At 41.7% G+C, this 12,101-nt stretch overlaps 1 protein-coding gene across 5 annotated transcripts in view; it reads right to left on the reverse strand.

Moving 5' to 3' along the window:
- Nucleotides 1-7,096: 7,096 nt before the first annotated feature.
- Nucleotides 7,097-12,101, reverse strand: part of fam13b (family with sequence similarity 13 member B) — a 60,282-nt gene continuing 55,277 nt past the window's right edge. For all 5 annotated transcript variants that reach the window (XM_072435263.1, XM_072435272.1, XM_072435280.1 and 2 more), the window contains 3 exons: nt 11,710-12,065; nt 10,675-10,776; nt 7,097-10,240 (listed from right to left, as the gene is read on the reverse strand). In XM_072435263.1, coding sequence (XP_072291364.1) covers nt 10,117-10,240; nt 10,675-10,776; nt 11,710-12,065 — 582 coding nt within the window. In that variant the 3' untranslated portion in view covers nt 7,097-10,116. The remainder of the gene's footprint in view (nt 10,241-10,674; nt 10,777-11,709; nt 12,066-12,101) is intronic.

Below are 12,101 nucleotides of genomic sequence, written 5' to 3' on the forward strand. Positions count from 1 at the left end.
AGCGAACTAAGCAGCCGCGTAGGGCCCCGAGGCGTTAATATCTGGCAACCCGTCTTATGAGAAGCGCAAGCGCAGCGTGCGCCACTAGTGTAGTAGCGCTGCTGGCGCGGCAGCGCACACAGCGGTAACATAACGCACAAACCGCATTTATTTGTAATGACAATCTGGCAACCGAGACATCAAACCTGCGCTGATTGGTCAACTTCATTGTGCACGAGCAGAACGAGAGCAAAACATAAACACAACACAACATGGTCCCTGCGTGGTCCTCATGTCCAGAGGAATATATCCCCCCGATGCCGAAAAACGAAAGAAGAAACTTCTTGACGATGTAAAGAAACTGCAAACTCAACAACACTCTCCAGGTATTGAACTTATCTCACAAAGAGACGGTTAATGCTGCTGTTTGAAACAACACGATTCTGTCACGTTAGTTCGCTCAGACTGGAGGCGACGAGAGCTCTGCCCCGCGCACAATAATATGTCTGAATGAAAGATAATAAGCTTAACATTGACACCAGCCCGTGTGAGCTGCGGAGGTGGCGTCTATGCCCGGGTCACTAAGAGGCGGAGATCCGGTCCGGACGAGCGCCGTCTCGTCCAGAACCTCTGACGTGAGACTTTGGAGTGAACAGTGTGCGGCCCCTGTCCCGGGCCCCTGTGCAGGGCCCCTGTGCAGCCTCAGTTAGAGATGAGCGGGTTTGAGTTTGCGTCCCTCTCTCTCACATCACCATGTGTGAGATCAATCGTGACTCGTGATGTCTGTTTTACTTTGACTTCTTAACGTGCAATAAGAGGAACGTAAAGGTTCATGCACGTAAGGTCCATCAGCCAATCACATCGCAGCATTGTTTCATGCAGGAGTTTTCTGAGGCTCAGAGAGAGAGGACTTACTAAACAGGATTCATGAATGAAGTGAAATACAACTCCAGGTATGTATTTAAAGAGGGAACAATGTTATAACATTTCTGTAGAACATTCGATTAGATTTAGTCCTTCATCACAAAGGCCAGATATAAGACACAGAAACAGCAGTGACAACCACAAAGTTAGAATTGCATCACTTCTGATCTTTCACTTCTGATGTGGAGGTCCTGCTCTGAAACCTCTGAGTCCAGCAACCAACAGACTCAATTTAATCCAGAAGATCTGCCAATGGTTGCAGTCAATACTTAATTAATAACACATTTCCCAATCTTTTCTGACCCAGATTTAAACTTTATACACAGATAACTGTTATTTTGTTGTATCTATCTTTGTGATAGTTCAAGCCACACGTAGACCCTTCATTTGTCATACCAGTTTATTGCTCAGCTTCTGTTTGGCTCTTGCTGGAGAAATGAGACAATGGGGGGTCGCTGTGGTCTTTTCTATGAATGAAACTTTGTAGACTGTGATCTGATCTCTATATTCTGTCGAAAAGGTTTTTACACATAATACATTGTTTTTCTTCTGTAGTTCCTTCCAAAAAACTAGCACACAGCCACAAGTAGATGATACAGCGGAGGCATCTGCAAGATGAGAGACACAACGCTTAGTTACAACTCATAAAAACATTAAACGAGAGCTTTTCATAGTTAGTTCTACCTGCAGCCGTTCTCGTTCCTGACATTCCCTATACTTCCTGCATGGGGGGATTGAGGCAAGTAACGCGAGATTTGGGTTAGTACGGTGAGATTACGGCTACCATGGTAACGGGGGGAAAACAATATTGAACTGAACTAATTCAGGGTAATGCACTTCATCAGCTGGGTTACAGGTACATAGTGTTACCCACAAACGTAATAAATCCCTACAAACCTTATACCAATTATGTTTGTGGAAAATTTGAATATTAAATTTTTGCTAGGAAATTAGATTACCTTTGTTGGAAATTCTTACGGGTGTGGATGTATTACAAAACATTTTATTACATTTGTTGGAGTTATGATGGGATTTGGATGAATATTTTAGTTTAAGACTTGCAGACCTCGTTCTGGTGTTGTTTTTTTCTATCAAAGATGTAAAATGTTATTTTATGTTCTTAATACTTATTTAAATTTTATAACGCTTATTTTTATTTTTATTCATTTTTGTCTTCCTATTTTTGAATTATATTATATACAAACCAAACTGCTATTTGCAAGCTGATTGGTCACAGAGCCGTGCGATGTCATAAAGCCTGTGATGTCATAAAGCCAGAGCAGCAGTTAAATAGCAGCTTGAACAACTTCTTTGCAGAATCACTTGAAGCGACTGCCACAAACTACAGGAGCAGAAACTCATCCTCAACAAGAGAAAATCAACTGGATCTCAGTAAGATGTCTTCAGTCCATCAGCGGAGACACCTGGGAGAAGAGAAGAAGCTGTACTCCAAACCAACAGTGAGGAATGGTACAGGCGTGACGGCTCCCAAACCTGCGCTCACTCCCGCTCAACCTGCTCTGTCCACCAAAAAGCAGACGATGGAGGAATTGATGTCTGTGACGGAACGGCTCACTATCCCTGAAGACACCAGTCTAAAGAGCAGCGTCAAGGGCTACTGGCCGAGCTGCCCAAAGATGGAGCGGAAAACAGCAGCACAAAAACCTGACTGGTTCATGGAGTCCCTGATCCATCAAGGCTACATCAAAGGCAGGCAGGATCATATGCAGGAAAATCAAGCCCTCAAGAGACCTGACCAGCAGCTGAGGACGGAGCCAAAGCAGGTTCAACCAGAGAAGAGCCCTATTGAGCAGCTGAGGACGGAGCCAAGGCAGGTTCAACCAGAGAAGAGCCCTTTTGAGTGGTTGGAGACTGAGCAAAGACAGGTTCAACCACAGAAGAGACCTGTTTATTCCAAAGATACCGTCATCAAGATTCAGTGCGGGCAGCAGGAAGTGAGAATCCAGCCCACATATGGACAAGCTTTCCAAGGTCGCAAAAGAAGTGGAAAGAGGATAAACAGTTTTGAGCAAAATTCCTTCCACAAGAACCACCAACAGAAGGTAGATGTGTGGCAGCGGCTCGGTTACAGTTTTGAGCGAAGTTCCTTTCACAAGAAGCACCAACCGATGGGAGATGTGTGGCAGCGGCTCGGTTACAGTTTTGAGCGAAGTTCCTTTCACAAGAAGCACCAACCGATGGGAGATGTGTGGCAGCGGCTCGGTTATAACCAGGGCAACGCCTGGGCATTCAGGGAGGAGGAGGAGACTGGTGTGACCCAGAAGAGACACTTCAAGACATACTACTAACTCTATTTTGTCATGTAAAAATTATTACTGCAACTGTAAATAAAATATTTTGATGTTTTTTAAAACAAATAACGAGTCAAATATTACTAATTAAAAAAAATAATTTAAATGTCATACATGTCATGTTCCATGTAGCGCTGCAGTGTTTTTAAAATGTTTTCCTCAATTGTTCTACTAAACATATAATCCTTATCATTATTCATCAGTATGATAGTGTATCAGTTTGTATCATAGTGATAGAAAAAGCAAGTAAGCTGCATCAGAGGAACACATGTACAGAAAAGTTCTGATGCCCTGACCCCTCGGGTCTCAGGCACACTCAGGCAGCACAATGGACATTCAACTTTTAGGGTCCTCTAGAGTGAGTCCTCTATATTGTGACATCTCTAGTTCTGATACTGATAACACTCCTGACAATACATCTTTATATACTTTTTATTATTTCTTTTCACACTTCAATGCATCAGCAAACCAAACTGATAAAGGCAGCGCATTCACTGAATCAAAAGTTGTTCAATACTTAGAAGTTTATGTTAAACTCAGAGGAAGAGAGAGAGTTCTTAAATTACATTGACCACAACAAAATGCATGTTGATTTGTGTATTATAGCAATACAAAACTAAAATATTTACAACATATTTACAGCCTCCACACTATGTGCATACGATGAAGATCCACAGTCCCAAAACTCAATATAGTCCACAATATAGTCCAATGCGCTTCGATTAAGACCACTTCAACAGACGGGAAACAGATGAGGGGAGCAGTTTGAGTGTGGAAACGTCCAGAATGCCGTTGGATGAGTGCGGTGAGGGTTGGCTGCAGAACTTCCTCCTTCACCAGCAGTACAACGTGGTGGACCTCTAGGAACCCATATGTTGTGGTCCTTTCTCCATCAGGTTCAGACGAGAGAATGAGCATGTGAATGAACCTGGCCGCCATAAAACAGTCACAAGTCAATATTTTGTGTACACATATCAAACACTATTTATCAAACACTATTACAATAAATTACAGTGGTACCATATTACATTAATGCATAATAGTAATACATTTCAGGTAAGGCTCAATTCGTTCAGAATTAATCAGCAATCAAAAAGACAATAGCCAAACCAAAGAATTCCACAATGAATGAATTGTAGCAGCTAATCAAAAACAATCACAATGTGGCAATAAGTATGTGCATCAACCAGGTTAAAACCACTGTGCCCATTTGCTTAGGAGTGAGTTAACTAGTCGGGACGCTAGTTAAGCGCAGTCAAATCCAAAGTTCTCTGACGACTCTGCCATCGTCGGACTCATCACGGACGACGATGACGCGGAGTACGGGGGACTGGCACAGGACTTTGTGGACTGGTGTCAGCGGAACCACCTCCTCATCAACACGGGGAAGACCAAGGAGATGGTGGTGGATTTCCGCAGACGTCACCCCACTGCCCCCTCACCAGTGAACATCCAGGGACGGGACATTGAGAGAGTGGACTCATACAAGTACCTGGTACCTCATACAAGTGTTCATCTGAACCACAAACTGGACTGGACTCATAACACAGACGCACTGTACAGGAAGAGCCAGAGTCGGCTCTACCTCCTGAGGAGACTCAGGTCTTTTGGAGTGACAGGGCCACTCCTGAAGACCTTCTACGACTCTGTGGTGGCATCAGCCCTCCTGTACGGTGTGGCCTGCTGGAGCAGCAGCATCACAGAGAGGGAGAGGAGGAAGCTGGACAGAGTCATCAAGAAGTCCAGCTCCGTCCTGGGCTGTGCTCTGGACTCGGTGCAGGAGGTGGGGGACAGAAGGGTCCTGGCTAGATTCACATCTATGCTGGACCATGAGTGTCACCCCCTGCAGGACACTCTGTCCGCTCTGGAGAGCAGCTTCAGTGAGAGACTGATCCACCCTCGCTGTGGGAGGGACAGGTTTCGTAGGTCTTTCCTTTCTGCTGCTGTCAGACTTTATAACAAACACTGTTAGTCCTGAACACTTGCAATACTGACCATGTGCAATTCCGTCATATGTGCAATTACTGTGAAATTCATGTGCAATCCATGTGCCGTCGTGACACATATTCATGTGCAATTACTGTCGTGATCACATGCAATGGTATTTATGTATTTATTTTTATCTTTATTATTTTTTCCCCTCCATCCCTTGTTGGGTTTTGTCTATGGGAGTTTTTGTTTATAGGAGATCTTCTACTGGGAGTGTTTTTCAAACTTCCTTTAAGTGATCTGTTCTTTTCTTCTGTATCTGCCTGCGTTGCATCAATGAAATTTCCCCATGTGGGACAATAAAGGAATATCTTATCTTATCTTACATACCAGAACCATACAATCGTTTGTGTTAGCATTTAGCATTATCGGCGGCTAGCGCCAGTTAGCATTAGGATAAACACTCACCTAGTTCCAGTGGCGGCTGGTGATTTTTTTTTTAGGTGGGGCTATTTAAACTTTTTAATTTCGTAGATCATTTCCTGCATTCTGGTGCATTTTAGGCATAGTTCTCAACCTATTTGTCATCCCAGGGGGAGATAACGCGTAGTAAAGTGGGAGATTCCCCCCCAGAGCGACCGCGGTAAAGTGGCCCGCACGAGAAAATCTGCTGCGCGATGTGGCTGTTAATTACGGTAATCGTAAAAAGCACGGCAGTGGTGTTTGGTAAAACCACACATAACTACTAATTTACCACAACAGTGTGTCATCCCAAACAAAAAAACGTATCAGCCATGCAATAGCATAGCGCTCAGTTAAAACTAGTGTGCTCACATTAAAGCTAGCTCGCTAGCCGGCATCACTTTCTTTAATCGTGTCACTCCGCTATTAACGGAAAATACCTTTCAAACTCGGTGATTGTATTCACAACTAATGTGTCCTTCATCCTACCAAATATAAAGAAACGGTATGTAGTATTGCACCCGTGAGCCAAGCGGGAGTAGAGTTTTGTTCGGTTATCCTTCAATCTACTCTATGTAAACAATGAAATCATGAATCCACATGGCTGAGCACAATACTAGAACTTCCTATAAATATCACAATTTCATCACCACAAAAAAAAAAAAAAATGATAGCCTACCTGATGTATGCTGTGAGTGAACCTCTGGGTGATCCTGCCATGAAGACAGAGTCCAACTATCACACGCACAATCTCGGGAAAAGGTTCTGGTGTATGTTTTCCCCTTTTCGCTCGTCTGTTGGGTCATGTTCACTTCTGGCTTGTCAGGTCCGAGTTGTTTTACAATGAGCTTTTCCTCAAAAGTTCTTCTTCAAAGTGAAGCAGATGTAAGGATTTGACTGAATTTGCGGCAAATTCATCCGACGTCGCCATTTTACACACTTTGCTGCTGGAATGAAAACATGTGTAAACAAGCAGCTGCAGCGGTGCATCTTGGTACTTTGGGGCGCTAGTCTTCAGCGCCCCAAACCCATAAAATTCCTCGACGATGATTGGCGGATATGTATTATTTTTTGCCTAGCAACAGGGGAGCCATTGGCTTAAATCAACATAATGGGGCTGAGCGAACAAGCGGCCCGGCAAGATAGCCTATTGGCTACTACACCAAACATGATAAGCGTTCACGTTTTAAACGTGGAACTTGAAAGTTAATGTAAATATAATTCTGGAGAGTTCTAAACCAATAAAGCAAAATCAATAGCATCTAATTAACACAGATTATTTTTTCAAAATGAGATTTAAAAAATAAAATAAAAACAGGTGGTCACGTAAGGTAGGGCGGCGCCCCCTATGGGCGAGCCGCCACTGCTGTACTATTAGAATACCACCACTTTTATAGTCAAGAGGTAAAACACAATGGATCTCAGTTAATTCTTAAAACAAATGTCTAGTGGTGTCATGTTTATCCAGGATGAAATCAACGCAACAACTGTCAGGGTTAAATCTTTTATTTTCATGTGTAAATGATTTTTTTTTTTTTTTCTCATCCTTGGTTAAACTGAAAAAAGCATTCACAAAATCAAATCATTTCTCTTGTAGATACACACACGGACAGTCATCACGTGTAAATGACCAGGTTCTAGTTGAAAATATTACAGAGTAGTTGACAGAGCACAGTGTTTGAAATGGAAAGAACAGAAATTATGAAAATATTCTGGATCAATAAAGAAATACTAGTTTACGTACAATCTGAAAGAGGTTTTTGATCATGGCTACGGAGACTACACGTTGATTAAAAATAGAATAGAAAGATAGATGTCGATTTTACCATTGTAATACAAGCATAATGACAATGCGCTGACAAAATATAAACTGGAATGTTTTTCACTGTCCTAATCGCTTTAAAAATGAATTTAGTTGTAGTTCCGAGCACCACCACACGAGGCATTATGCTTGTCACGGTGGTAAAACGCAACATAGCGACTTATACACACCAGGTTTATAAAGGTCCAAACAATACATGCTAAAAATGTTGTTATTGCTGCTTTTCATGGCACAAATGATAGAAACAATACATTGATATTTATATTTTAATGTCGCCATGCAAGCTCACTACGGTACTGTTTCTAGCTTATTTTATACAACGCAATCGACAAAAAAGGAACAAACGCATGGATTAGCGGCGTAGCGCTAATGCTAACTACAGTCAGTGAGTACAAATACAAAAAAAAAAAAAAAAGAGCACGTCAACAATGAGAGACACAGTAATAGCAGTATTTATAACAGTTAGAATAATAAAAACCACATTGTCGGTATCACATATGAACCAAAATGGACGATATTTGAAATAATTTAAACATTTTGTGACATTCATTCCTTCGGGTGGACTTATTTACAGTATATATATTTCAATAGGAGTAGTGCTTCTTTTTGGAAATGCCACAAAACCTCACGCAGGCTGCATTCTTCGGCGAACGCTGTGCAAGTAACGCCTTTAACATAGATCTGCCTCTGCGCCGACACGTTACCTCCCACTAGTACTGCAGGATATGGGTCTGAACTAGTATTTTATCAGTCAAGCTTTTCAACTGCTTGTCTAAAGTTAGCCCCAAAAATTACCCAAAAATGACACAAATAGACTTTGATATCAGATGCATGTGGACATATAGTTTAAAGTGGGATTAAACACTAAGATACAAATCATGTTTTGCCACTCTGTGCGTGGTGCTTTACTAGAGTAGTCTGCTGAGCCTAGTTTGTTTGTTTTTCTCCTATTTTAGATCAACTTAAGTTGATTTGCGTTCGCGGCCTCCCGTGTCAGGACGCCGGTGAGATCACCATTAGAAACACTGCAGGGAGCGGATTACTAAGTGTTTCCGCCCCCTTTAATAGCTATAGTTTTGGTGTCCAGTCCCACTTTCAACCAGGGAAATATTAAAAACTTGTGATTGAATTGTGATTTGATTTGACTCAGATTTCAAAAACGGTAAAAGCCTTGGAAATTCTAACCACGCATTAGTCAGACTTTGTATGTGGATACGAGTGGATATAGAAAATGTCAGAACAATTTCTCATTCTGGTACAAATGAACATCCATCGACTTAAAAGTGGGATTATTGGCATTGACCAAAGCGTACCCCGCCAGCAGGACATGACAACTGCAAACGGCTTCAGATTTTGAAACGTCAATTCATTCCATCATCTGAACCGCAAAGAATAAAAATAGCTCCTAGGGGTGGGCGATACACAGTATTTATATATATTATAATAATTAGAAATGTGTTAAAACCTGTAAATGTCTTGGCTCAAACAATTATGAATGGACTGCAAATTAAACATCTTTTATTTTTGCAGCTTTTAGACAGTTTTATATAGATTAACTACATTTTCTACTTCAACATATCTTCAAAACAAATATATTGATATAATGATGTAGACGATATATTGCCCACCTCTGGAAGCACAAAAGAGGAGAAAGACTATATTGGTGTTCTGAATCCATATCCACCTTTTGGATATCCATTTTGATCAGAACAAAAAAAAGCTATACTGTATTTTCTAAACTGAGCTCGAGTGTCATTTCATTCTGATTCGATTAAAAAACTGCTTGGTCTTGAAACCGTCTTTTCTTGGAGAATAAACAACGTTACCACTAAAGTTCGTCTCTTAAAACCTGTAGTGAAGACACAGAGAAGTACAAAGTCTTGCTGCCATGAAGTGAATTGCTTCAATCCCAAATGTTCAATAGTAATCAATAATGTGTTTTTCTGATTATTTTCAACAGTAAAAATACTACTACAAACCGACAAATGCAACCGTCAAAAAGCCCAAAATGCAACACCGTGTGATGAGAGTCTGCTTTGTGATTCTTCCACGTGTTCTTTGGACGTGAGTGAACGAGCGCAGCACCACACGCACAAGGAGAACACGGAAAAAAAGTCCCGATATTTCAGAGTTTATGAGAAAACAATAACAGTCAATGGGTCACAGTCTTTAAGAAAACCCAGTCTTTGAGCGGTCCATAAGATTCCTCAGTATGAAGAATAATGCAACTAAATCCCAAAGAGTTTTTCTTCTCAAAGAAATAAATCCACAGTTTTCAGTCGTGGGGAGTTTTATGAAAAAATAAATAAGTTGTGTGTGGGTAAAGAGGCAAACGTAGGATATGCAGAGTATTCAAAAATGGGCAGAAAACATCTTTGGAACTATGTCTTTTGGCAAAAGATTCCAAACAAAACACCACTTGTCAATCATAATAGGAGTTCGCGTTTAGCTTATAATCGATCATCAAGACTACATGGCAGATTTTGGCATATGATAGTACTCCAAATACTTCTATTAGCAAGTCTGAGGGATTGTATCGCTAGTTAAATTTCCAAGAGCATTTAGGTTTTATATTCATTTGAAGATTAAAAGGTTTCGTGACGAGACACTTGCCTCGTCTAAAGTGAGCTCAGTCTTATGTTGGTGTTGTGTTTGGGGGCTGACAGTAGAGAGAGGTGTGGACGCGGGTCAGATGGATTTGGACGAGTCCTGTTTGCTGATTAGGACCTCCAGCAGGCGCAGTTTGGCCTTGATCCTCTTGTACTCCCTGTACTCGTCCAGCATAGGAAGCCGGTCCTCCTTCTGCACGTTTCTGCAACACAAATAAAACTCCTTTAGTGGCTACTTTTCTATGAACAATTGTGCATCCTCCAGGGGACAATTTAGTTCCACAATAACCAAGCTTTGCAACTAAAATCCTTATTAAAACTGTTAAAGTTGGGAGCAGCAGATGGTGTACAGGGAGAAGAGTGGGGGGGGGGGGAGCTCCTGTGTGGGATGGTCTGAATGAGATATTCTTCACATGCCGCTTCAGTCAGAAACCGTTACAAATGTTGTCCTTATTTAGCCTTGTTTTAGCGCAAATTTAAACATATTTGACTTTAGATCTGGTTAAACATTTCATTTTTGAGTTTATGGTGTACAAAGTGTAATCAATTTATGTTTGCAGGATTTTATTTAAACATACATTTAATATTCACAACAGTCATCAAATGTGGCATTGTTCTCGCTGTACGCAACACCAACCTTCCATTTTGTTGATAGAAATCTTCCTCAAACTCTCGGATGGTCTTCCTCATCTGCTTCTTCTCTGCCCTGGTCTTCCACAGCTGTTCCAGCAGCTCAGGCCTGGAATGAGTAAATACAGTTAATATTCATTTACAAAATGATACATAAACTACATTTAGTATGATGGAGTCAAAGGGGACAAATACTGGAATAGCCTTTGCACTATTCCAGAGCTGTTTAGGGACACCAGATTGTTGGGGGAGTTCAGGGACAAGAGATTAAACAGGTCAGCCACTTTTAGTGTTCAGACTGATGCTGCCCTCTAGTGGTAGAAGAATGATGAACTAGGACCAACATTTAGAAATCATTTAGTTGTTCATCTATGTAAATCAATATAGGATATCGCCTGAATAAGACCCTGATTACACGGCAACTGTGATCAGGAAAACGCATCTTTCACGCATAATTTAATCTGAAGTTGGACATAAACCATGAGGAATTCTTTTAGATGTGAAAAGCTGCAGTGCATGTATTTGTCTGACACTGCAGAAATAGTAATAGTAATTTTCTGACAGTTTCTTGTGTAGATAAACATACAAGGCATACAGCTGTTCTATTTTGCAATCACAATTCACTTCCATGCTGCAACCAGACAGCCAATCACTGCACGGATGAGGGCTGTGCACTTCTTTCTCTGAAACCGGTTTGTCCGGTGTTCATGAGCTCAGAATGCCCTCCTGTCCCCAAAGAAACTACCTCTTACGACGTTAGCTGCGGAGCAGACTGAACGCGATTATTATGAACATGTAGCTAACAGATGAACAACGACATTATTCTACAAAGGCAAGATTAATATTCTTAGTTTGTATTTTTTGCAAAGCTGTAGTGCAGAAAATGCATTCAAATTATTGTATGAATAATTGATTTAACAATATTTCTAAAGATTAATTTTAAATGTTCACTTTTCCCTCTTACAATATTAAATATCAGGTGTTTTTATGGCTGAAAGACCTTGAAAACATTCTAAATGCATTATCCCTGTGTTGTGCTCACATAGACGAGGCGTTGGAGCTGGACAGCCGCAGGTCCATGGCCAGCTTTCCTGAACCCTCCTCTAGCTTGCTTCTGATTGGCTCGGATCGGCTCAGGCTCTGGTCTGATTGGCTCATGGGGTGTGTGAGCATGATGACGTCAGGGCTGGGCGTCTCTCCTCCGCTGCTCTCGCCGTCCTCCTCCTCGTCCTCCTCTTCCTCCTCCTCTCTCTCTTCCTCCCTCTGTTCTTCCTCTGTGGCCCCGCCTGCTTTCTGCTCCTCTTCCTCCTCATCTCTGATCTCCTCCCAGAAGTGGGCCGTTTCTCCCTCGATGATTGGCTGCAGGGTCTGACTTCGCCTCTTGCTGGAGGGGGAAACCTGCAGGAGACATGACCACTCGGTTAAGTCCCCTTT

The sequence above is a fragment of the Eucyclogobius newberryi genome, unplaced genomic scaffold (genome assembly GCF_026437365.1).
Source record: "Eucyclogobius newberryi isolate DKJ021-1_F unplaced genomic scaffold, fEucNew1.0.hap1 SCAF_11, whole genome shotgun sequence".
Lineage (NCBI taxonomy): Eukaryota > Metazoa > Chordata > Actinopteri > Gobiiformes > Gobiidae > Eucyclogobius > Eucyclogobius newberryi.